The 27,904-nt window shown below is 40.6% G+C and overlaps 1 protein-coding gene across 1 annotated transcript; it reads right to left on the bottom strand.

The window, feature by feature from the left end:
- Positions 1-18,166: 18,166 nt before the first annotated feature.
- Positions 18,167-19,120, bottom strand: LOC119803557 (olfactory receptor 6C2-like). The gene is given in 1 exon segment (XM_038314944.1): positions 18,167-19,120. A coding segment is annotated over 1 exon segment (954 nt).
- Between the last annotated feature and the right edge of the window lie 8,784 nt (positions 19,121-27,904).

Here is a 27,904-nt window from a genome sequence, read left to right as displayed (position 1 = left end):
TTTCTTTAGTAGTATAGCCACTGACAAGATGCTTAGATTCCTGCAAGTAATGCTCTCCCTATGATAATGCAAGAAGCCCTAAGTAGCCCAGCAGGGTGGTGGGAACACGGAGGGCCCTGAGACTCTGGTAGTAGTTGTATGAAGATGGACTTTCCCAGAAGAAACATCAATCATCTGATAATCCCTGGGCCTTTGCCCTCCTTCCTGAAAAAAGCCAAGACACTCCATACACCAAGCTTGGTTGATGAGGAATTTGAACCCCCAAAGCGTTTCTCGGATTTTTATCTCTTTGTCTGTCTCAGATATAGTTTGCTACTTTGATGACCTAGTAGACCTCTTATCTTCACAGATGTAAGTTTTCCAGCCCAATATCGTGTTCAGACATTAGATATATCTGAGGCATGACCCAAGGTTCTATGGAGGAAGGTAGAAAGCGTCTAAATTGGGGCTTGACTATGATAAGGGGCAAGACAGTGGCAGGCTCATTCATGCTCATAGGAATGATCAAGATTTGCTTGAAAATATAAATAAAAAAATATAAAAAGAAGTATAAAAAATAAAATACCTAATTAAATTCAGTGGGAAACAAAATAGAAGAAAACAAACTAAACCAAAACAGGCAACAACAACAACAACAACAACAACACACACACACACATACACACACACACACAAGAAAGTGGGAGACAAAGAATTCCAGTGGGTGAGGGAGGGTGTGAGAGAGGGCAATGGAAAATGAAAATGTTCAAAATTCATTAAATTTGTGTATGAAATGATAATCAAAAAATCAACAAAGTACAAAGCCTTAAGAAATTGACAGCAACACAATGATTAGACATAGTAACATGATGTCAAAATCATAATAGGAGATATAAAATAAATTGTTTTTGAGAAGTTTATTGTGTGTTGGATATAATACTTTTGCTATCAGTTGCTGTGACATTGGTCAAGGAGCATTAGTGACAGCCAGGTTGTAGGTCTTCCTCCTGCAGTTCCTACTCTTTATTTGTACCTTGATAATGGCCTTTTGATGGGAGATTAGATATCCTGTGTCTTTGTTCTCATTCCTCTATGAGATGTTTTAATTATCCTTCCATGTACTCATGAGCATTCGTTCTCAATCTTTTTTTTAACATTAAAAATATCCATACAGTCCTAGTCTTTAATTTTCTCCATGGAAACAACTGCCATTTGACTCTCCTAAGAGCAGTTAAATGTGTCCTTGGCAAAAGGACTTTCAGATTGGCTGTTTAGAAGCTTTTCCTCCAACTCCCATTTGACTTTAGATAAGGAAACTTAAGGAACAAATATGCCAAACATAAACATTTGAGAAAGTTGATGTGTTACATAATTATAGGGTACACAGCTCTTTAGAGAGACATAATTATGGGAGATTACTGCAGTGCAGGAACATATACACTATGACAGTAGGGACCCATGAAAAAAAGACAACAGAGAGGGGGAATAATAAATCAAGAATAGTGTGATAAGGAAGAAGGGCTTGTGTATTAGTATAGAACTTTGGGTAGCATTTATTTGTGGATAATTCTTGACCCAGGAGGCAAGAAAGAGATAGTTTTATAGTAGATATGATGGGTCAACTCTTCTAAGCTCATACTTCGTTATTTGAGAAAACCAGATAATAATGGACTAGACCAGAGGGACATGCACTAGGCACAGCCTGGAGACAAGCATTGTGAATTATGTTCTTTCTCAGGAAGTTAGAGTTAGATATGGACTCTGGAATGGAAAATTGATATGGTCAAGTTAACAACCATATCAGGGTAAAATAGGTGGAAAAAGATATTCCAAGAAAATGGAACTAAAAACCAAGCATTAGTAGATATTCTAACACCTAAAACTTTCAAGAATAAAGAGTTTACACATTAAATACCTGGCAGAAAGACTAGGTTTCTTGTTTTATTTTTATTTTTTTTTTTCAGTACAATAAGTGGCATGAGTTTTATTTTTATTTTTTTGATTTTTCGAGACAGGGTTTCTCTGTGGCTTTGGAGCCGGTCCTGGAACTAGCTCTTGTAGACCAGGCTGGCCTCAAACTCACAGAGATGCACCTGCCTCTGCCTCCCAAGTGCTGGGATTAAAGGCATGTGCCACCACCGCCCGGCGCGCCATGAGTTTTAGAACCGTCAGTAAACACAGTTCGAGCTTGTGAAAGGGGTTGTTCAGCTATAAAGTTATTAATGACAAAATGCTGCTCTTTAAAAAATTCCTTGCCCCTGCTTAGTACATCATCTCAAATCCTTGAGATGAATTTATTCCAGAGGCTGATATTGAGATTTTAGTAACATTAAATAGCACCCAGATAGGAATTATTATTTATTGAAGGCATTAATGGCCAAAATCCCTGTGGTGACTGATGAAGAAATTTCCTTTTTATCTAACATTCGGGGGGGGGGCAGGGATGATGTATTCATTTCTATAATTACTTCCTGCTGACCTTAGGACGTTGTTCTCGGGGCCCTAGAAGGCTAGAATGTTAGTCAAAAGCAATGAGGGAACTTAGAAGAATCTGGTTCATTGACCAGCTGAAACTACAACAGTCACATTGGCTGGATTGGTCCACATCAGGTTTCAGCAAGGTCAGGACTCATAGTCATTTGGAGCATGTTGTTATCAACAATTGATGCTTGGATGCATTTGTCAGCCAAGTGGGAACCTGGTAAAACAGATACAGACTGGGAACAGAAGTTTTAACTTCTGTTAAATTTATGGACTAATTTGAAGCTTGTTTACTCATATTCTTTTTTTTTTTTTTTTTTTTTTTTGGTTTATTTTTTTTTATATTTAAAAATTTCCATCTCCTTCCCTCCTCCTCCCCCCTCCCTCCCCTCCTTCTCCCCTTTTTCTCCCCTCCTTCTCCCCCTTCCCTCCCCTCCCCTCCACCCATACCTCCCCTCCCTCCCTCTCAAGGCCAAGGAGCCATCAGGGTTCCCCACTCTATGCTAAGACCAAGGTCCTCCCAACTCCCCCCAGGTCCAGGAAGGTGATCGACCAAGCTGAGAAGGCTCCCACAGAGCCCGTCCATGAAGAACAATCAGAGCCCAGAGCCATTGTCCTTTGCTTCTCAGTCAGCCCCCGCTGTTGGCCACACTCAGAGAGACGGGTTTGGTCGCATGATCCATCAGTCCCATTCCAACTGGAGTTGGTGATCTCCCATTAGTTCTGTCCCACCGTCTCCATGAGTGAACGCACCCCTCTCGTTCCTGACTTCTCCCTCATGTTCTCGCTCCTTCTGCTCCTCATCGGGACCTTGGGAGCTCAGTCCAGTGCTCCAATGTGGGGCTCAGTCACCTTCCCCATCTGTCGCCAGCTGGAGGTTCCCTCACGGTCCTGACTTTCTTTCTCATGTTCTCTCTCCGTCTGCTCCTCATCAGGACCTTGGGAGCTCAGTCCGGTGCTCCAAGGTGGGGCTCTGTCATTTTCTTCATCTATCGTCAGGTGGAGGTTCTATGGTGATATGCAAGAAATTCATCAGTATGGCTATAGGAACTGGCCTTTTCAGGCTCCCTCTCCTCAGCTGCCCAAGGAACTAACTGGGGGCGTCTCCCTGGAAACCTGGGAACCCCTCTAGGGTCAAGTCTCTTGACAACCCTCAGGTAGCTCCTTAAATTCAGATATATGCTTCCCTGCTCTCATATCCACCCTTCGTATATCCCAAGCACCCCATTCCTCCGAGCTCCCCCCGCTCTCCCCTTCACACTTTTCTCTCCCCATCTTCCCTTGGCCCAGTCTTGCCCAACCCTCAAGTTCCCAATTTTGCCTGGCGATCGTGTCTACTTCCAATATCCAGGAGGATTACTATATCTTTTTTGGGAGTTCACCTTCTTATTATCTTCTCAAGGATCCCAAACTTATAGGCTCGATGTCCTTTAATCATGGCTAGAAACCGAATATGAGTGAGTACATCCCATGTTCATCTTTATGGGTCTGGGTTACCTCACTCAGAATAGTGTTTTCTATTTCCATCCATTTGCCTGCAAAATTCAAGATGTCATTGTTTTTTACCGCTGAGTAGTATTCTAGCATGTATATATTCCACAGTTTCTTCATCCATTCTTCCACTGAAGGGCATCTAGGCTGTCTCCAGGATCTGGCTATTACAAATAATGCTGCTATGAACATAGATGAGCATATGCTTTTGTTGTATGATTGGGCATCTCTTGGGTAAATTCCCAATAGTGGAATTGCTGGGTCCTGGGGTAGGTTGATCCCGAATTTCCTGAGAAACCGCCACACTGCTTTCCAAAGTGGTTGCACAAGTTTGCATTCCCACCAGCAATGGATGAGTGTGCCCCTTACCCCACAACATCTCCAGCAAAGGTTATTATTGGTGTTTTGGATTTTAGCCAATCTGACAGGTGTAAGATGATATCTCAAAGTTGTTTTGATTTGCATTTCCCTGATAGCTAGGGAGGTTGAGCATGACCTTAAGTGTCTTTTGGCCATTCGAACTTCTTCTGTTGAGAATTCTCTGTTCAGTTCATCGCCCCATTTTTTAATTGGGTTAATTGGCATTTTACCGTCTAGTCTCTTGAGTTCCTTATATATTTTAGAGATCAGACCTTTGTCAGTTGCAGGGTTGGTGAAGATCTTTTCCCAGTCAGTAGGCTGCCTTTGTGTCTTAGTGACAATGTCCTTTGCTTTACAGAAGCTGCTCAACTTCAGGAGGTCCCATTTATTCAATGTTGCCCTTAAAGTCTGTGCAGCTGGGGTTATGCATAGGAAACGGTTCCCTGTGCCCATTTGTTGTAGAGTACTTCCCACTTTCTCCTCTATCAATCTCAATGTGTTCAAATTAATATTGAGGTCTTTAATCCATTTGGACTTGAGTTTTGTGCATGGTGATAGATATGGATCTACTTTCATTCTTCTACAGGTTGACATCCAGTTATGCCAGCACCATTTGTTGAAGATGCCCTCTTTTTTCCATTGTGTACTTTTGGCTCCTTTATCAAAAATCAGGTGTTCATAGGTTTGTGGTTTAAGATCCGGGTCTTCTATACGATTCCATTGGTCAACTTCTCTGTTCTTATGCCAATACCAAGCCGTTTTCAATACTGTAGCTCTGTAATAGAGTTTGAAGTCAGGGATGGTAATGCCTCCAGAAGTACCTTTATTGTATAAGATTTTTTTGGCTATCCTGGGTTTCTTGTTTTTCCATATAAAGTTGATTATTGTCCTCTCAATCTCTGTGAAGAATTTTAATGGGACCTTGATTGGGATTGCATTGAATCTATAGATTGCTTTTGGTAGAATTGCCATTTTTACTATGTTGATCCTCCCAATCCACGAGCAGGGGAGATCCTTCCATTTTCTGGTATCCTCTTCAATTTCTTTCTTCAAAGACTTAAAGTTCTTGTCAAATAAATCCTTCACTTCCTTGGTTAGCGATACTCCCAGATATCTTATGCTATTTGTGGCTATTGTGAAAGGTGATACTTCTCTGATTTCCCTCTCTGCTTCCTTATCCTTTGTGTATAGGAGGGCGACTGATTTTTTGGAGTTGATCTTGTATCCTGCCACGTTACTGAAGGAGTTTATCAGCTGTAGGAGTTCTTTGGTGGAGTTTTTGGGGTCGCTTATGTATACTATCATATCATCTGCAAATAATGAAAGTTTAACTTCTTCCTTTCCAAATTGAATCCCCTTGATTCCCTTATGTTGTCTTATTGCTATTGCTAGAACTTCAAGCACTATATTGAAGAGATAAGGAGAGAGTGGACAGCCTTGTCGTGTTCCTGAATTTAGTGGGATAGCCTTGAGTTTCTCTCCGTTTAATTTGATGTTAGCTGTCGGCTTGCTGTAAATAGCTTTTATTATATTTAGGAATGACCCTTGTATCCCTAATCTCTCCAAGACCTTTATCATAAAAGGGTGCTGAATTTTGTCAAATGCTTTTTCAGCATCTAATGAGATGACCATATGGTTTTTTTCCTTCAGTTTGTTTATATGATGGATTACATTAATAGATTTTCGTATGTTGAACCAGCCCTGCATCTCTGGGATGAAGCCTACTTGATCGTAATGGATAATTTTTCTAATGTGTTCTTGGATTCGGTTTGCCAGTATTTTATTGAGAATTTTTGCGTCCATGTTCATGAGTGAGATTGGCCTGTAATTCTCTTTCTTGGTTGAGTCTTTGTGTGGTTTAGGTATCAGGGTAACTGTAGCTTCATAGAAGGAATTTGGCAGTGACTCTTGTGTTTCTATATTATGAAATACCTTAAGGAGTATAGGTATTAGGTCTTCTTGGAAGTTCTGGTAGAATTCCGCATTGAAACCATCTGGTCCTGGGCTCTTTTTGGTAGGGAGGTTTCTGATAACAGTTTCTAATTCTTCGCGACTAACAGGACGATTTAGAGCATTTACCTGGTCCTGGTTTAACTTTGGTATATGGTATTTATCTAAAAAACTGTCCATTTCTTTTACATTTTCCAATTTTGTGGCATACAGGCTTTTGTAGTAAGATCTAATGATTTTCTGAATTTCCTCTGTGTCTGTGGTTATGTCCCCCTTTTCATTTCTGATCTTGTTAATTTGCGTGTTCTCCCTCTGCCGTTTGATTAGTTTGGCTAAGGGTTTGTCAATCTTGTTGATTTTCTCCAAGAACCAGCTTCTTGTTTCATTGATTCTTTGGATTGTTTTCTGTGTTTCTATTTTGTTGATTTCTGCCCTCAGTTTGATTATTTCCAGTCTTCTACTTCTCCTAGGTGAGTCTGCTTCTTTTTTTTCCAGAGCTTTCAGGTGTGCTGTTAAGTCACCAATGAGTGCTTTCTCCGTTTTCTTTAAGTGGGCACTTAGTGCTATGAACTTTCCTCTTAGCACTGCTTTCATTGTGTCCCATAGGTTTGAGTATGTTGTGTCTTTGTTTTCATTAAATTCAAGAAAGACTTTAATTTCTTTCTTTATTTCTTCCTTGACCCAGGTGTGGGTCAGTAGTTGACTGTTCAGTTTCCATGAGTTTGTGGGCCTTCTGGGGGTAGCATTGTTGTTGAATTCTAATTTTAATCCATGGTGATCCGATAAGACACAGGTGGTTACTAATATTTTTTTGTAACTGTGGAAGTTTGCTTTGTTACCAAGTATATGGTCAATTTTCGAAAAGGTTCCATGAGCCGCAGAGAAGAAGGTATATTCTTTCCTATTTGGGTGGAATGTTCTATAGATGTCTGTTAAGTCCATTTGGTTCATTACCTCCATTAAGTCTTTCAATTCTCTGTTAGGTTTCTGTCTGATTGACCTGTCCATTGGTGAGAGAGGAGTGTTGAAGTCTCCAACTATTAGTGTGTGTGGTTTGATGGCTGCCTTGAGTTCTAGAAGTGTTTCTTTTACATAAGTGGGAGCTTTTATATTAGGGGCATAGATATTCAGGATTGAGACTTCATTCTGAAGGATTTTTCCTGTTATGAGTATAAAGTGTCCCTTTCCATCTCTTCTGATTGATTTTAGTTTGAAGTCAACTTTGTTGGAAATTAGTATGGCCACACCCGCTTGTTTCTTAGGGCCATTTGCTTGATAAACCTTTTCCCAACCCTTTACTCTGAGTAGGTGCCTGTCTTTATGGTTGAGGTGTGTTTCTTGTAAACAGCAAAATGTTGGATTCTGTTTTCGTATCCAGTCTCTTAGCCTGTGCCTTTTTATAGGTGAATTGAGTCCATTGATATTAAGTGATATTAATGACCAGTGGTTGTTAACTTCAGTCATTTTTAGTAGTAGAGTTTGTGTGTTTCCCTTCTTCTAGTTGTGCTGGTGAAGGGTCGCTAGATGCCTGAGTTATTGTCGGCGTTGTTGGACTCCTTGGTTTGTGATTTTCCTTCTATTACTTTCTGCAAGGCTGGATTTGTGGCTGCGTATTGTTTAAATCTGTTTTTGTCCTGGAATATCTTGTTTTCTCCATCAATGGTGAATGCAAGCTTTGCTGGGTATAATAGTCTAGGCTTGCATCCATGTTCCCTAAGTGTCTGTAGCACATCTATCCAAGCTCTTCTGGCTTTCATGGTTTCCATTGAGAAATCAGGTGTAATTCTGATAGGTTTCCCTTTATATGTTACTTGACCTTTTTCCTTTGCAGCTCTTAATATCTGTTCTTTATTCTGTATGTTTTGTGTTTTGATTATTATATGGCGTGGGGATGCTTTCTTTTGATCCAGTCTATTTGGTGTTCTGTAGGCTTCTTGTACCTTCATAGGAACATCCTTCTTTAGGTTGGGGAAGTTTTCTTCTATAATTTTGTTGAATATGTTTTCTGGGCCTTTGAGTTGTAATTCTTCTCCTTCTTCTACCCCAATTATTCTTAGGTTTGGTCTTTTCATGGTGTCCCAGATTTCCTGAGTGTTTTGTGTTAAGAATTTGTTAGATTTGTTTAGTTCTTTAATCTGTGAGTTTATTTCCTCTATAGTATCTTCAGAGTCCGAGATTCTTTCTTCCATCTCTTGTATTCGGTTGGAAATACTTGTCTCTGAAGTTTCTGTTCGTTTACTCAGAGTTTCCATTTCCAGTCGTCCCTCAGATTGTGTTTTCTTCAATACCTCCATTTCATTTATCAGGTCTTGTACTGTTTCCCTTACCTGTTTGATTGCTTTTTCTTGTTTTTCTTGTTTTTCTTGGGTATCTTTGAGAGATTTATTTATTTCGTCTACCTTTTTGTTTGTCATCTCCATTTCTTTATGGCAGTTTTTTACCTCCTGTTTAAGGTCCTCTATTATTTTTATAAAGTACTGTTTAATGTCGGTTTCTTCTATATCTTCTGGGGTAGGGTGTTCAATTCTTGTTGTTTCGGGATGTCTGGCTTGTGGTGATGTCATGTTGCCTTTCATGTTGTTGGAGGAGCTCCTGCATTGGCGCCTGCCCATCTCTTCCTTCAAAAGGAGCGCGGAGGTGTTTGGTGTCCCCAAAGAATGATGGATCCTCCCCAAAGAATGATGGATCCTCCTGCAGACCCAAAGAATGATGGATCCTTCTGCAGACTGTGGGGTCCCCTTGCAGGCCAAGCAGCTCTCAGACAAAGGCCTACCTTGCTCCGGGCAGTCAAATGAAGGAGGGGACCTCCCACCGGCCTGGGTGCACTCAATTCCAGGACCCCAGAGCCCAAACAGGCTGAGCTGTGGGATTTTGTGGCCCCAAAGACGGGAGGATGAGGCAGGGGGAGGGGGGGAGGATTCTGGGTGCAAGCTGGGAAGGGACAGGAAGAGAGAGGCAGTATCCGGGGAGAATAACCCCCCAAAGAATGATGGATCCTTCTGCAGACTGTGAGGTCCCCTTGCAGGCCAAGCAGCTCTCAGACAAAGGACTACCTTGCTCCGGGCAGTCAAATGAAGGAGGGGACCTCCCACCGGCCTGGGTGCACTCAATTCTGGGTCCCCAGAGCCCAAACAGGCTGAGCTGTGGGATTTTGTGGCCCCAAAGACGGGAGGATGAGGAAGGGGGAGGGGGGGAGGATTCTGGGTGCAAGCTGGGAAGGGACAGGGAGAGAGAGGCGGTATCCGGGGAGAATAACCCCTGCAGGAAGAGCAGGAAGTGTGCTGGTGGCAGGGGGAGTTGTGGAGAGTCGGTGGTCCCTCTCCGGGCAGCTGCCGCGGTTCGGGCACTCACTCCTCACTCACCCCAAAGAACGATGGATCCTCCTGCAGACTTTCAGGTCCCCTTGCAGGCCAAGCAGCTCTCAGACAAAGGCCTACCTTGCTCCGGGCAGTCAAATGAAGGAGGGGACCTCCCACCGGCCTGGGTGCACTCAATTCTGGGTCCCCAGAGCCCAAACAGGCTGAGCTGTGGGATTTTGTGGCCCCAAAGACGGGAGGATGAGGAAGGGGGAGGGGGGGAGGATTCTGGGTGCAAGCTGGGAAGGGACAGGGAGAGAGAGGCGGTATCCGGGGAGAATAACCCCTGCAGGAAGAGCAGGAAGTGTGCTGGTGGCAGGGGGAGTTGTGGAGAGTCGGTGGTCCCTCTCCGGGCAGCTGCCGCGGTTCGGGCACTCACTCCTCACTCACCCCAAAGAACGATGGATCCTCCTGCAGACTTTCAGGTCCCCTTGCAGGCCAAGCAGCTCTCAGACAAAGGCCTACCTTGCTCCGGGCAGTCAAATGAAGGAGGGGGACCTCCCACCGGCCTGGGTGCACTCAATTCCAGGACCCCAGAGCCCAAACAGGCTGAGCTGTGGGATTTTGTGGCCCCAAAGACGGGAGGATGAGGAAGGGGGAGGGGGGGAGGATTCTGGGTGCAAGCTGGGAAGGGACAGGAAGAGAGAGGCAGTATCCGGGGAGAATAACCCCTGCAGGAAGAGCAGGAAGTGTGCTGGTGGCAGGGGGAGTTGTGGAGAGTCGGTGGTCCCTCTCCGGGCAGCTGCCGCGGTTCGGGCACTCACTCCTCACTCACCCCAAAGAACGATGGATCCTCCTGCAGACTTTCAGGTCCCCTTGCAGGCCAAGCAGCTCTCGGTTTCTTGTTTTATTATTCCCTCTCAATTGTGACTGACTCAGTCAAAATATTTATTGAATTCAAGCCAAAAATAGTCATAGGACAGAAAGTCACATTATACTTATTGATAGAACAATATATCGAGGATACTACAGTGTAATCATATGCACCACAAATATAGGAATACCCATTTTTTGTGCTAAAACACTATGATATGTTAAGCTAGAAATTAATTAGGCACAGCACAGTGATTGTAGGTGACTTTAATACTTTATTTTCACCAACAGACAGGTCATGTGGACAGAAAATTAACAGAAACATTGGGCTTAATTGTCCTTATAATTTAATGTATCTAACAGATATAAAACATTCCACCCACTATAGAATACAAATAAGCAGCCTATTGTACTTTCTCAAAAGTTTCTCAAATATTAGTATACAAAGTAGTCTCAACAAATATGAAAGAATTCCACCCACCCAATATTCCACCCACCCAATATTCTATCTGACCACAGTGTATTAAAGGGGGATATCAATAGCAATAGAAAGTGCACAAACTCATGGAGAAACAAATATGAAAGACTTGCACCCACCCAATATTCCACCCACCCCATATTCTATCTGACCACGGTGAATTAAAGGGGGATATCAATAGCAATAGAAAGTGCACAAACTCATGGAGAAACAAGAACACAATGAAGATGTGATGGACACAGTGAAGGAAGTTCTAGATGTGATGGATACACGAAGACAGTCCAAAGACAAGATGGACAATTGAAAGCAGTTCTATGATGTGCTGGATATAATGAAGACAGTCTTAAGGGGGAAAGGATACAGCAATAAGTGCTCCAAATTTCAAGTTATTTCAAACAAATAAATGATACATATTATGGTTTTGGAAAACAAGACCAAACCAAACAAACTGAAATAAACAAAAAACCAGGGCAGAAATTAGTGTACCGGAAATGAAAAAGAAAGAAGAAAGGAAGAAAAAAGAGGAAGAAATCAGGCCAAAGAATCAATCAAACAAAGAGCCAATTCTTTAAAAAGATAAACATGCTATGTGAAGAATCACTAGTTGGCAAGCTAGTTTTAAAATATAGCTTTAAAGACACAGAGTCTTAACTTCCATGGCTACCAGACACTCACATAGTGTACATACATACAGACATGCAATAAAACACTCCCAAATTTAAATAAGTCAATCTATAAAGCATCTTGAAGTTAACAGAGGGTAAATATGGCATTCGGTTTTTCATTTGGATGACAAGTCATATTCAGAATAAGTCAACTCCAGTGTAGAGAATTCCTGACCCTGTGTTCAATGGCAGTGGCACAGGTCCACACTGTTGTGTGCAGTAGCCTGAGGGGTTCTGTAAGTATTTTGGGGACCTTGATTCAGATAAAACTGGATCCTCATCTTTTACACAGATAATAATTTCAGGTCTAGCCAGTATGAAATACTGTTGGACTCTATTAAAAGATGTTGTCGGAGGCTACTCATTTATTTCCTGGCAGCCCAAACCAGAAATAATCATACAGAAACTGTATTAATTAAAACACTGCTCTGCCTATTAGCTCAGGCTTCTTATTAACTAACTTTTATCTCTAAAATGAATTCATTCCTTTTAATTTGTATTTTACCACAAGGCTTATGGTTCATTGGTAAGGTTCTGGTGCAAGTGTCTTTCTCCTTCAGCATCTACATGCTGTCTCCCTGACTCCACCTTTTTTTGTCCTCTCTTTCTGCTTGGAATTCCCACCTTGCTCTATTCTGTGCAGCCATAGGCCCAAAGCAGCTTTTTTTTTAATTAAAAATTTCCGCCTCCTCCTCGCCTCCCATTTACCCCCCTCCCCTCTCCCCCTCCACTCCCTCTCCCTCTCCTGTCTGAAGAGAAGTAAGGGTTCCCTGCCCTGTGGGAAGTTCAAGTTCCTCCCCCCTCCATCCAGGCCTAGGAAGGTGAGCAGCCAAACAGGCTAGCCCCACCCCCCAAAGCCAGTATGTGTAGTAGGATTCAAATCCAGTCCTATTGTCCTTGACTTCTCAGCAGCCCTCATTGTCTGCCATGTTCAGGGAGTCCGGTTTTATCCCGTGCTTTTTCAGTCCCAGTCCAGCTGGCCTTGGTGAGCTCCGATTGGATCAGCCCCATCATATCGGTGGGTGGGAGCACCCCTCACAGTTGTGAGTTCCTTACTCATGATCTCCCTCCTTCTGCTCCTCATCAGGACCTTGGGAGCTCAGTCCGGCACTCCAGTGTGTGGCTTTGTCTCTATTTCCATCCATCGCCAGATGAAGGTTCTATGGTGATATGCAAGATATTCATCAGTATGACTATAGGATCTGGCCTTTACCGGCTGGCTCCCTCTCCTCAGCTGCCCAAGGAACTAGCTGGGGGCATCTCCCTGGATACCTGGGAACCCCTCTAGAGTCAAGTCTCTTGCCAACCCTAAAATGGCTCCCTTAATTAAGATATATGCTTCCCTGCTCCCATATCCACCCTTCCTATATCCCAACCATCCCATTCACCCAAGCTCTCCCCCATCCTCCCCTTCACACTTTTCTCTCCCCATCTCCCCTTACCTCCATCCCACCCTACCCCCAAGTTCCCAATTTTTGCCCGGCAATCTTGACTACTTCCAATATCCAGGAGGATGACTATCTGTTTTGCCATCCACCCAGAGGGATGAGAGGCTGCCCTCCAAAGCAGCTTCTTTATTAACCAATGGTAACAATACACATTGACAGCATAGAGAGGTGAATCCCAAATCACCTCCTTTTTTCAGTCTAAATAAAAAGGAAAGTTCTAATTTAAGATAGTAAAATTACATATAAAAACAGGTATCAAGCAAGAATTACAGTTATAATATTTATATCTACTTTATCTTTTCTCACTACTAAGGAAAACTATAATTATAACTATTCATTCTTCAACTTCATCAAAGAGCCCAGAAGGATATATTACCTAATGTAACAGGAAGTATATTGTAAACAACTTCCAAACTATGGAATTGACAGAGACATCTCCCTGCCATGACATTCACCCAAAGTTATTTTGTAACATTGGGGCATCCATCTTCAGCCTACAGGCCCATAGTATCTGGCAGTCTTTTCCATGAAGCAGGAAATTTCAAAGACAGTTTTGCCTATATTGGCAGTTTGTCAGTCACTTTCTTCTGTATCATGCAGAATGTCTGGTAGACTCTTTCATGAAGCAGGAATCCTGAAGGATAGTCTCACCTTGTTATGCAACTTCAGCAGTCATTTTTTTATGGTCCTGCATGTCCAGTTTATACAGCATATCATCAAACAGTCCAGGCAAGAGCATTTTATTTCCCAAATGCCTAGCCTTGCCACACTGAAGGCAAATTTCATAATAAGTTTCTTCAATTCCCACCAACCTCTCTGAAGTAATTGGTTCTGCCAGCAGCAGACATGTCTCACTGTCATGGAATGTCTTAAGTTCCATACTTTGTTAGTCTTTGAAATATTTGAAGAATACCTATCTATCTGAAATATATCTCTGTACACCTATAAAACTTAACTAACATGACTACAATTATAGATGACTATCAATCTGTATTTCTTAATTATATATTACATTTTAAAATAAGCTACACTAACATAATACCTTAATCAGGAGTCAAAATGTACATATAATAAAACTGACCTTAAATTTGTATCAATAAACCAAGATTCATATCCATGTAAAGTGTTCATCTCTATAGCATATCCTCATTTAATTCAAACAAATATTTGTAAACTGTATTTGGGAATTTGGGCATAGTTCTCTCAAAGTAATTTTGGGGGGTTACGGAGACCTTTCAGAGGGGTGGTCTTGGTCCATCAAACCATATTAGTCTGGAAGGAATCCACAAGCTATCTTCTTCTGTGGAAACAAAAAGCAGAACTCTTTTCCAATGAACATATCCTTAGACCCAAATTTTGAAGTCAAGACACTTTTAAAATATATATGTTGGTTTATCTCATTATCCCCTAGATTTAAATATCTCTGTGCAGTCAAAAAATTAAAAAAAATACAATAATCTACATAATCTAGATTATTTGTTCACCTTTACGTGGCTTATTTTTCTTTACTCCTTTAATTTATGACTGTCTGTACTCTCTTATATTACTTTTACTCTCTCTTTAAAGACTGTTTTATGTTTTATAAGTTTCTATACTCTTTTTCATCAATCTCTCAAGCCTACACACACACACACACACACACACACACACACACACACAGTATCTTTTTTAGAGGACTTTTATGTTCGAATCTGTCCTATTGCATATCTGAAATCCTTTTCCTACAAGGAGCATTTTAAAATGGTAAGCATTGTTGTTGCATTGGCCCTGGATGCTGTCTCCATGTCTCTCAGCCTTTCAATATGGTGGAGGCATTTCACCACCAACCTTGGAACCCCTTGGTGGGAGCCATGTTACCAGTTCAACTCTTGGAAGCAGTTGGCTCATGCTGCCACCAAGTAACTTGCAGCACTTTGTCTACAAACCACATTCAAGTGCTCAGACTCCTGAAAGAGCCAGAGCTGCCTGTAATACTAATATAAACCAGGAAGCCTTCTTAAAGGAGCTGCAGTTTTTGTTGCTACAGCTGAGTTAGGAAGCTTCCTTTTTTTTTTTTTTTTTGGTTTTTCGAGACAGGGTTTCACTGTAGTTTTAGAACCTGTCCTGGAACTAGCTCTTGTAGACCAGGCTGGCCTCAAACTCACAGAGATCCGCCTGCCTCTGCCTCCCGAGTGCTGGGATTAAAGGCGTGCGCCACCACCGCCCGGCTAGGAAGCTTCCTTTTAAAGGAATTGTGCCTCTGCTTGCTTCTAGCAAACAGAGCCCACCAAAGAAAATGCTGCTTCTATGAAGAAGTGCTTAACTCTGTTTTTCTTGTGTTTAGAATTCCTTTCCAACCTCTATCAGTAAGTGATTCTCATTCAGTTTCTTTCCCTTACTGAGACCATGTGTTGACCATCATTCTGCCTGTCATCTTGTGTCACTTGCCATGAGTCACTCAAGAGTGTAATTTATGGATTTGGGATGACAGAGCACCAGTCTGCTGCACCTGTGAGAGAGGAGGTTTCCCAGCATCAGACTTTCTTTTTCCACTGCTCTGTATAACTTTCTCTCCTCTTTTTCCTCTTTAACTATCTTTTACTTAGAGGACTGTACTAATTTTCTCAGTCTCTCTGTCTTAATTATGTCTCCAGTCACTCTTTCTCACTTGTAGAAGTAGTCCCTCAGACCTGCCCATCCCTCTGGGCCAAACTTGATTCTCTTGCCCTGTTTGCTTTGAAAAGTTTCCCATTTTTGCTAAACTGGAGATTATAAGCTAATACCCATCTCTTTTGATAGCTTTTCTTAGTTTATTTTTTGGAGATCCTCAAAGATCAAAGCTTCCTATTGCCTGTGGCATCTTCCCTTGTATATCATGATGGCATAATGGTGCATGTGATGTAGCAATGGAGCATTGTCTTATCACATAGTGCAGTGATGGCGCAGTTCAGCATTCAGTTGGGGCAAATGTAATGTCACAGCAGAGCTTTGACATGGTATCTGTAACTCTCATGGCAGAAAAGCAGCATCGCCATGACAATACTGAGCCTTGTGGTTTCACAGAGGAGCATTGAGGGCACAATGCAGCAATGTGAAAATCTGAGCATTCTGGTTTCACAATGCAGCTCTGTGATATCACAGAGACGTGGAGCCAATGTGTACCACTGTGATGACAAAGGGCCATTGTTATGAAAAATAGAGCACCACAGTGTGACAATGGTTCTGAGATGTCATGTTTTACTATTGTGGAGGCACAAGAGAGCACTTTAATATAAACATGGAGTAATGTGATAGCACAGTGAAGCATTGTGATGTTGATGTGGAACATCATAATGTCATGGCGGAGCATGACATTACAAGGCAGCTTCATGTTGGCACAATTGATTATTGTGATGTCAAAGTAGAGTCTGTGATGACACAATGGAGCACTGTGATGACACAATGAGAATTGTGATGACACAATGGAGCACTGTGATGACACAATGAGAACTGTGATGACACAATGGAGCACTGTGATGACACAATGAGAACTGTGATGACACAATGGAGCACTGTGATGACACAATGGAGCACTGTGATGACACAATGAGAATTGTGATGACACAATGGAGCACTGTGATGACACAATGGAGCACTGTGATGACACAATGGAGCACTGTGATGACACAATGAGAATTGTGATGACACAAGGGAGCACTGTGATGACACAAGGGAGCACTGCGATGACACAATGGAGCACTGTGATGATAAAAGTGAACATGGTGATACTATAATTGAGCTGTGATATTAAAATGTACCTCTAATGTCATGATTAATAATTGTTATATAAAATGGAATATTTTTAGATATTGATTTCAGTTATAATTATGTATATGTATATTTACATGTGTGTTTGTGCATAGTATTGCAGTTGCCTGATGAGTGTCACTTGGAGTTGTAGTGCAGAGAATTGTAAGGCACTTGATGTGGGTCCTAGGAACCAAACACAGTGCTGTGACATTGCAATTGAGCATTGTGATGTCACTGCATATCTTAGTGTTGTTACAGTCGAGTTATGATGTCAGAATGCACCACTGAGTCATTGCTATACACAAATGGGAACATTTTTGATAGCAGAATGTAGCATTGTGATGACATACAAGCTGAGACATCTTAATGGCCCTTATTTTATAGTTTCAATATTAACTTACATGCAGTCAGACAGACTTAGGATACAGTATGCCATCTCAGAACATGCTGAAGGATCATATGGGGTAACTAATACTTCATAACCTCAGACATTTATCATTTATTTCTTAGGAGTCTGTTACTGACTCCATATTCCTACTCACCAGTTTTCTAGACTTACAGTTTTGTCCCAAATCAGTCTTGATGGATAATACATTTCTATTAGGTCATCCAACTAGCTGATGTATAATATTTACAAGAAGCTCTTCCAATAGTTTACATTTCTGTAGTTTTTATAATATCATCTTTACCTTTCACTTATGACCTTGTTTGAGTGTTTTACTTGTTATTCTAGTTTAAAATGATCAGCTTTGTTAATTTTTCTAATTTTGTTAATTTTTGTATATCTTAGCATGCCTTCCCTGCTGTGACAGACTGTGGTGTTTTGAACTGTAAGCTGAGCTAGACCTGCCTTCTTTGAAGGTTCTATGGTGATATTTAAGATAATCATCAGTCTGACTACAGGGTACCCTCCTCTCATGATCTCTCCCCTAGCCCCAGTCCCTATTCTCACTTAAGCTCCCATCATACTACTCATCATCTCTATTTTCTTTTTTGATTACCATTAGGAATCTTATCTATCTATCTATCTATCTATCTATCTATCTATCTATCTATCTATCCATCCATCTATCTACTATGAATACAGTATTCTGTCTCCATGTATGCCTGCCTGCCAGAAGATAGCACCAGATCTTGTTATAGATGATTGTGAGCCACTCTGTGGTTGCTGGGAATTGAACTCAGGACCTCTGGAAGAGCAGCCAGTGCTCTTAATCTCTAAGCCATCTCTCTAGCTTCATCACCTCTATTTTTATATCACATGTGTTCTGCTGTTTCTCAAAAATTCATAAGAAAGTTCATCCAAATAGAGATCCAATCAAGAAGAGACAAACATGTATGAACTTTAACAGTTTATTCTTAATTAATATTTTATTTCTATATTTGAACTTTCTTTTTCTTCATTGAGATCATGAAAAATTTCTTGAAGGAATCACTGAAGGCTTGTCTCACTTGCTTATTTCTCAGAGTATAAATGAAAGGGTTCAACATGGGAGCAACTGATGTCATTAAAACTGTCACACCTTTATTGATAGCCACAGATTCCTTTGCTGAAGGGTTGATGTAAATGAAAATACAGCTTCCATAGGAGATTGAAACTACAATCATGTGAGAAGAACAAGTGGAAAAGGCCTTTTTCCTTTGCTGGGCAGAGGGGAATCTCAGAATGGTCTTGATAATGTGTATGTAGGACAGAGCAACACACACTAAGGTCAGAATGAAGGTCAGCACTGCACAGACAATCACCAGCTGCTCTAGCAGCCAAGTGTCTGAGCATGAGATCTTCAAGATAGGAGATGCATCACAGAAAAAGTAATCAATAACATTTGAGTCACAGAATCTCAAATCTAGGAACAGGGTCAGTGGTGGGAGTATGATCAGCAGGCCAGCCATCCAGCAGCAGAGAACAAGCTTCTGACACACCTTGCTGCTCATGATGGTTACTTAATGCAGGGGTTTGCAGATGGCCACATAGCGATCATAGGACATAATGGCCAGAAGAAAAAATCCAATTACTCCAAAGACATCAGTAAAAAACACTTGAATAATACAAATATTATAAGTGATGGACCTGTCTCCTGTTGCTATGTTGTACAAATATCTAGGGATACAGGCAGATGTAAATGAAATTTCTAATATGGAGAAATTTTGTAGAAAAAAGTACATGGGTGTTTTAAGGTGGGAATCTAATATAGTGAGGGATATGATTATCAGATTGCCAGTTACACTCAATATGTAGGCAAAAAATAGAAGCACAAAAATTGGAGCCTGAAGTCGAGGGTCATCTGTTAGTCCCAACAGAATGAAGGTGGTTATCGTGTTGTTTTTCATCACTGACTACTGAATTATTCGGTCTTCATGAAAAATTTAGAGATGTCTCACTTGAAAAGTAGCAAAGGCAGAAAGCAGTGGTCAGAGAGTATTCTAGTAAACTTATTCATGTGTAATTTCTTCTGCAAGTGTTTGCTGATACTGTCAATATTCCTGTGAGCTTAGTTATTCAACAACTTACTTTAGTCAATTGGTTTGGCAGTTTGTGATACATTTTTAAAGAAAAACAAATAACTGTTGCAATATTAATTTTCCTCATTTTATGTTTGTAGTCTATATTTAACTGGATCTTCCTATGGTGTTATATTTAAATCACAATGTGCTCTGATTCAGTGAAAGCATTGTCTTCATATGTCTATTTCTTCTGCATTTGAAAGGTTCACATTCAAATGAAATCATGCCTTTCCTAGAATATTTGATCCTTGATAAAATGTAAACATGTACAACTCATCTGGATTCCTCGAACAGGCTGTGTTGCTTTAACTGTAACTTGTATTTTATATTTTGCCATGATGATTAAGCATTCATTTATGATGTATGTTTTCTCTTTTAAGTTGAAATTTCTACACTGGTCTATAATGTCTCTGACTATTTTTATATTTCTTCATTAGTGTGGAATTGATACTCATTGTTTACTGGTATACACAATTGACTATACATAGAAAATGTTTGTTCCAAGCTGAGAAAAAAGACATATATCCTTTATGCTTTCAGTGTAGTGAGTATGGAAAATACTTTAAAAACTCATCACTACTATCGAGTTCACAATCAAGTTTAAAATACTACAAGGTTTTCTATGTGCTGACTCTGAATAACTACTTATTTTTGACGTTTAGTTTGAATGTTGCTTTACTAAGAGCAGCCTAAAGGTCCATTGTATGTTTTGCATTGCTCACTTTTCTCCTGTTTCTACTTTGCACTCTCTCTGAGAAAGCAAGCATACTGAAATCAGGAATAGTTCTATTCTTTTTAACCAGGATGGCAACCAACCCAGTTCTAGATCGTAACCAAGGTGTAAGAAATAGTTTAGCAGCATATACATATCTATACCATGGACTTGCATACAGATAGGGGCATCATTATACTCTTTCTGGGCTTCATTGTCAAACTGTGATGTGACTGACTTAAACTTTTCTTTGTGTGTGTATGGTATGTGCACATGTGTGTATTTGCAGGTGTTCAGGCATTTATCTGGATGCACATGCATCTGGAGGCCACAGGTCCACACCAGGTACCTTCTCTACTGCTCTCCATCTTATTGTCCGGGACAAGGTCTTTCACAAACCTGGGGCTTGCTGATTTGGCAGAGCTAGCTGGCCAGTGAACTTCAGGGGTCTTCCTAAGGATTGCAGGCACATACCACAGCACCAGCTTCTTACGTAGTTGCTGGGAATCTGCTCTTGGGTCCTCATTGACAGAGCCATTAACTCAGCCCCTGTCATGAAGTGCACTTTTAAAATTTTGTATTTTTCTGTATTTGATTTTGACATTTTCTTTTTGCGTTTGCACCAAGAGAGTTAGTTACTAGTGAATAAAGTCATTGCTGCTTTCCATGCTGTTCAAAGTGCTACGTAGCCTCTCCTCTCTATGTAAGCTGTTATTATAACTTTGTTACTGGCAATTTTTTTAGTTTTCTTGAGACATCTGTGAGTAATGTATTCAAATCAGAAGTCAAGGAATTCACATACCTTAGTACATATTTTTACACGTTATTTACATAGTGATGTGGAACAAATATTTTTACATCTCCATAAATGCACTTAAGTGCATTTAACTCACCGCACTACATTTGTGTTAAAAGTTAAGCACTCTCTCTAGTTTTATAAACCATTAGCATTTCAAGGATTCCCTTGTATTTAAAGCAACATGAATGTTTGCCAACCTTTAAAACAACTTCCGATATGCTGTCAGATATCTCTTTATTTTCTAAGACTGTTAAGATGTCAGCAAAGTCTATTTACATTTTTGCACAGTTTCCTAATTCTTAGAAATATCACTTTTATGAACAAAAGCTTCATTTCTTTAGAACCTCTGTGTGCCAGGATCTTGTCTTTGAGTGAACTTTATGTAACTTTTGTTTTGACCCTTTAGTGTGGCCAACCCAGATCCCCTAGTCTCTACTCCTGGAGTTAGTTTGTGGTAACTTGCTTATTCCTCTGCTGCTGTGTGAGAGCCCTGGCTACAAAAGACCTTGATCTATTCCATTACAGCAATAATCCTAGCTTTCAAGAGGCAAAGTTTAAAAAAAATTGCATTTTACAAAGATATTTTTTATTAAAAATTTCCAGAGAACCAACTTTGATCACATCAGGATAAAATATCATGCTGGGTGATTTCTATCGCATACACCTTTCCCCTTAAAACAGGAGAGTGAGGTTATGAATCACGGCACTGGCCATCTGTAAATTCACATTATATTTAGGTTTTGATTAAAAGCAGCGCCCCTAAAACACAACCCAGAACTGTCTGTGCATTTTACGTAACAATTTATATAAATAACTACAGATGATTTTGGTTGATTTGCAGTTGAGTTATGCCAGGTTGAATATGTTTACCAGAGAAAATCATCACCAAATATGAAGCTGAATGAAGTAGCCACCGTACTTACTCTGTTGAGAGCTAACAGCAGCTTCAGCGGATTCTTCAAGTGTCCAGGAGTCTATTTTGATGCAGAGAACCTACCAGCAAAGGCTCATGTAGAACTTTCTCGTTTCAGTGCACCCATGCCCACTTTCTCTCTTGTACTGTGGGAAGGTCTCGCCCTAGAGTCTCTCAAGATTCTTTCGTCTCCAACACACTGGAATTTTGTTCTCTTTTATCCTAGGCACACATTCTCCATTTCTTTGGTTGAAAATAAAATGTAGCCACAAATGTTGTCCTCTTTTTTCCAAACCATTGACATGATGATTTTTGGGTATTCTGTTACAATTTGCATTTGATTTATTTCTTAAACCTGAAACTAAATAAATAAACGTCTGAGTCCTCAATTACCTATGGTCAGACATCACTAATTAGTCTCTGTAATGAACTTAAGCTAAAAGTCCTGAAAGATGCTGCCATGGGGGCAGTGTCCTTAGAGACCCAAAGATACAACCATAGCAACAAGAATAGCCTCACACATGAGAGGAAAATTTCAGGTGGTCAAGAACAAGTTTGCGTCTCCTGTGTTTCCCCTCACCATGAACGAAAGGTGAAAGACTAAACCTATCACAACTCCCATTTTTCCTCAGTATTAAGTTGATAACACAAAAACATTGACAAACTTGAAGCCAGTTTCCTTTTAGTATTTTGATGTAAATGGCTGTGAAAATTTAAAAATGTAGAAAGATGATTTCTATTATTTACAGTTATAACTTCCTTTCTCACTTAATTGTATAGCTGTTATAAAAATATTGACCAAGCGATCACCTTCCTGGACCTGGGGGGAGTTGGGAGGACCTTGGTCTTAACATAGAGTAGGGAACCCTGATGGCTCCTTGGCCTGGAGAGGGAGGTAGGGGAGGAATGGGTGGAGGGGAAGGGAGGGAAGGTGGAGGAGGAGGGGAGGGAAGGGGAAGGAGGAGGGGAGGAGATGGAAATTTTTAAATATAAAAAATAAACCATGAAAAAAATATTGACCAAGGAAATGTATTATAATGCACACTATATGCTTTTCAACACACATTTATATTTTAAACCACTCTTAGTTTGTCTCATTTTACTACTTCTTTAAGAATTTTATACAACATATTATAAGCAGATTTATCCCTTACCCTCCCCCTTCTATACCCACCCAACTTTGTGTCTCGTTTTTGAAACTCACAATGTACAATTTGGGGTGTCCATACACTCTTGGATGTGTGGTTTTCACTGGATGGTGGTAAACTCACTAAAGGCTGAACCCATAAAGGAATCTAACTTTCCATGCTGGAATTCTATCTGCCTGAGTCTGCGTAAGTCTTGTGTAGTGTCAGATGCTGAATTCATACATGTAACTGTCACGACGAATCCAGGAAACACCATTTCCTTGTAGTCATCCACCATCTAAGGCTCTTAGAATCTTTCCATCCCTACCAAAGGCAATCTATAGATTTAATGCAATCCCCTTAAAGATCCCATCAAAATTCTTCACAGATCTTGAGAGGACAACAATGAACTTTATATGGAAGAACAAGAAACCCAGGATAGCCAAAACAATCTTATACAATAAAGGGACTTCTGGAGGCATTACCATCCCTGACTTCAAACTCTATTACAGAGCTACAGTATTGAAAACAGCTTGGTGTTGGCATAAAAATAGAGAAGTCGACCAATGGAATCGAATAGAAGACCCAGATCTTAACCCACAAACCTATGAACACCTGATTTTTAATAAAGGAGCTAAAAGCACACAGTGGAAGAAAGAAAGCATCTTCAACAAATGGTGCTGGCATAATTGGATGTCAACCTGTAGAAGAATGAAAGTAGGTCCGTGTCTATCACCATGCACAAAACTCAAGTCCAAATGGATTAAAGACCTCAATATCAATCTGAACACACTGAACCTGTTAGAGGAGAAAGTGGGAAGTACTCTACAACATTTGGGCACAGGAGACTGCTTCCTACGTATAGCCCCAGCAGCACAGACATTAAGGGCAACATTGAATAAATGGGACCTCCTGAAGCTGAGCAGCTTCTGTAAAGCAAAGGACACTGTCACTAAGACAAAAAGGCAGCCTACTGACTGGGAAAAGATCTTCACCAACCCCGCAACAGACAAAGGTCTGATCTCCAAAATATATAAGGAATTCAAGAGACTAGACTTTAAAATGCTAATGAACCCAATTAAAAAATGGGGCACCGAACTGAACAGAGAATTCTCAACAGAAGAAGTTCGAATGGCCAAAAGACACTTAAGGGCATACTCAACCTCCTTAGCAATCAGGGAAATGCAAATCAAAACAACATTGAGATACCATCTTACACCTGTCAGAATAGCTAAAATCAAAAACACCAATGATAGCCTTTGCTGGAGAGGATGTGGAGTAAGGGGTACACTCATCCTTTGCTGGTGGGAATGCAAACTTGTGCAACTGCTTTGGAAAGCAGTGTGGAGGTTTCTCAGGAAATTTGGGATCAACCTACCCCAGGACCCAGCAATCCCACTCTTGGGAATTTACCCAAGAGATGCCCAATCATATTACAAAAGCATCTATTCAACTATGTTTATAGCAGCCTTATTTGTAATAGCCAGAACCTGGAAACAACCTAGATGCCCTTCAGTGGAAGAATGGATGAAGAAAGTGTGGAATATATACATATTAGAGTACTACTCGGCGGTAAAAAACAATGACATCTTGAATTTTGCATGCAAATGGAGGGAAATAGAAAACACCATCCTGAGTGAGGTAACCCAGGCCCAAAAAGATGAACATGGGATGTACTCACTCATAATTGGGTTCTAGCCATAAATAAAGGACATCGAGAATATAATTCGTAAAAAATCTTAGAGAAGCTATATAAGAAGGTGAACCCAAAGAAAAACATATAATTATCCTCCTGGATACTGGAAATAGACAAGATTGCCGGACAAAAAATGGGAACATGCGGGTGGGGAGGGATGGGGGGATGGGGCGATGGGGAGAGAAAAGTGTGAAGTGGAGGATGGGAAGAGCTTGGGGGAATAGGATGGTTGGGATATAGGAAGGGTGGGTATGGGAACAAGGAATTATATATCTTACTTAAGGGAGCCATTCTAGGGTTGGCAGAGACTTGACTCTAGAGGGGTTCCCAGGTATCCAGGAAGACGCCCCCAGCTAGGTCCTTGGGCAGCTGAGGAGAGGGTGCCAGAAATGTCCAGATCCTATTGCCATACTCATGAATATCTTGCATATCACCATAGAACCTTCTCCTGGCGTTGGATGGAGAAAATGACAGAGCCCCACATAGGAGCACCGGACTGAGCTCCCAAGGTCCCGATGAGGAGCAAAAGGAGGGAGATCATGAGCAAGGAAGTCAGGACCGTGAGGAGTGCATTTACCCATTGAGACGGTGGGACAGATCTAATGGGAGACCACCAAGTCCAGTTGGAATGGGACTGATGGAACAGGGGACCAAACTGGACTCTCTGAATGTGGCTGACGGTGGAGGAGGACTGAGAAACCAAGGACAATGGCAATGAACATGAACTCTACAGCATGGATGGGCTCACTGTGAGCCTTGTCAGTTTGGTTGCTCACCTTCCTGGACTTAGGGGGAGCTGGGAGGACCTTGGACTTAACATAGTGAAAGGAACCCTGATGGCTCTTTGTCTTGGAGAGGGGTGGAGAGGGGGTATGGGTGGAAGGGAGGGGAGGGAAGGGGAAGGAGGAGGGAAGGAGATGGAAATCTTTAATAAAAAAAATGAGGAAAAAAAATTCCACATCACCCTAGTCAGAATGGTTATCATCAAGAAAACAAATGATAACAGATTCTGTCAAAGTCGTCAGGAAGGAAGAATCCTTATGTCACAGGTGAGAATGTAAGCTCATGCAGACACTGTGGAATCAACATGGGAACCAGCAAACAGCAAGGCAAAGAAGGCAAGTCTAGTTCATGTTACAGTTCAAGACACCACAGTCTGTCACAGCAGGGAAGGCATGCTAAGATACACAAAAATTAACAAAATAAGAAAAATTAACAAAGCTGATCATTTTAAACTAGAATAGTAAGTAAAACACTCAAACAAGGTCATAAGTGAAAGGTAAAGATGATATTATAAAAACTACAGAAATGTAAACTATTGGAAGAGCTTCTTGTAAATATTATACATCAGCTAGTTGGATGACCTAGAAGAAATGTATTAACCATCAAGACTGATTTGGGACAAAACTGAAAGTCTAGAAAACTGGTGAGTAGGAATATGGAGTCAGCAACAGACTCCTAAGAAATAAATGATAAATGTCTGAGGTTATGAAGTATTCGTTACCCCATATGATCCTTCAGCATGTTCTGAGATGGCATACTGTATCCTAAGTCTGTCTGACTGCATGTAAGTTAATATTGAAACTATAAAATAAGGGCCATTAAGATGTCTCAGCTTGTATGTCATCACAATGCTACATTCTGCTATCGAAAATGCTCCCGTTTTCCCTCTCTGCTTCCTTATCCTTTGTGTATATGAGGACAACTGATTTTTTGGAGTTGGTCTTGTATCCTGCCACGTTACTGAAGGAGTTTATCAGCTGTAGAAGTTCTTTGGTGGAGTTTTTGGGGTCACTTATGTACACTAGCATATCATCTGCAAATAACGAAAGTTTAACTTCTTCCTTTCCAATTCGAATCTCCTTGATCCCCTTATGTTGTCTTATTGCTATTGCTAGAACTTCAAGCACCATATTGAAGAGATAAGGAGAGAGTGGACAGCCTTGTCGTGTTCCTGAATTTAGTGGGATGGCCTTGAGTTTCTCTCCGTTTAATTTGATGTTAGCTGTCGGCTTGCTGTAAATAGCCTTTATTATATTTAGGAATGACCCCTGTATCCCTAATCTCTCCAAGACCTTTATCATAAAGGGGTGTTGAATTTTGTCAAATGCTTTTTCAGCATCTAATGAGATGATCATATGGTTTTTTTCCTTCAGTTTATTTATATGATGGATTACATTGATAGATTTTCATATGTTGAACCAGCCCTGCATCTCTGGGATGAAGCCTACTTGATCGTAGTGGATAATTTTTCTAATGTGTTCTTGGATTCCGTTTGCCAGTATTTTATTGAGAATTTTTGCATCAATGTTCATGAGTGAGATTGGCCTGTAATTCTCTTTCTTGGTTGAGTCTTTGTGTGGTTTAGGTATCAGGGTAACTGTAGCCTCATAAAAGGAATTTGGCAATGACTGTTCTGTTTCTATATTATGAAATACCTTAAGGAGAATAGGTATTAGGTCTTCTTGGAAGTTCTGGTAGAATTCTGCATTGAAACAATCTGGTCCTGGGTTTTTTTTTTTGGTAGGGAGGTTTTTTGATAACAGTTTCTAATTCTTCGTGACTAACAGGACTATTTAGATTGCTCACCTGGTCCTAGTTTAACTTTGGTATGTGATACTTATCTAAAAAAAAGTCCATTTCTTTTACATTTTCCAATTTTGTGGCATAAAGGCTTTTGTAGTAAGATCTAATGATTCTCTGAATTTCCTCTGTGTCTGTGTTTATGTCCCCCTTTTCATTTCTGATCTTATTAATTTGTGTGTTCTCTCTCTGCCTTTTGATTCGTTTGGCTAGAGGTTTGTCAATCTTGTTGATTTTCTCCAAGAACCAGCTTTTTGTTTCATTGATTCTTTGGATTGTTTTCTGTGTTTCTCTTTTGTTGATTTCTGCCCTCAGTTTGATAATTTCCAGTCTTCTACTCCTCCTGGGTGAGTCTGCTTCTTTCTTTTCTAGAGCTTTCAGGTGTGCTGTTAAGTCTCCAATGTGTGCTTTCTCCGTTTTTTTTTTAAGTGGGCACTTAGTGCTATGAACTTTCCTCTTAGCACTGCTTTCATTGTGTCCCATAGGTTTGGGTATGTTGTGTCTTTATTTTCATTAAATTCAAGGAAGACTTTAATTTCTTTCTTTATTTCTTCCTTGACCCAGGTGTGGTTCAGTAGTAGGCTTTCTAGGGGTAGCATTGTTGTTGAATTCTAATTTTAATCCATGGTGATCCGATAAGACACAGGTGGTTACTAATATTTTTTTGTAACTGTGGAAGTTTGCTTTGTTACCGAGTATGTGGTCAATTTTCGAAAAGGTTCATGAGCCGCAGAGAAGAAGGTATATTCTTTCCTATTTGGGTGGATGTTCTATAGATGT

Source organism: Arvicola amphibius, chromosome 17, assembly GCF_903992535.2.
Source record: "Arvicola amphibius chromosome 17, mArvAmp1.2, whole genome shotgun sequence".
NCBI classification, from domain to species: Eukaryota; Metazoa; Chordata; class Mammalia; order Rodentia; family Cricetidae; genus Arvicola; species Arvicola amphibius.
Note: the sequence above shows the minus strand (reverse complement) of the source record. Positions and strands in the feature narration are given on the sequence as shown.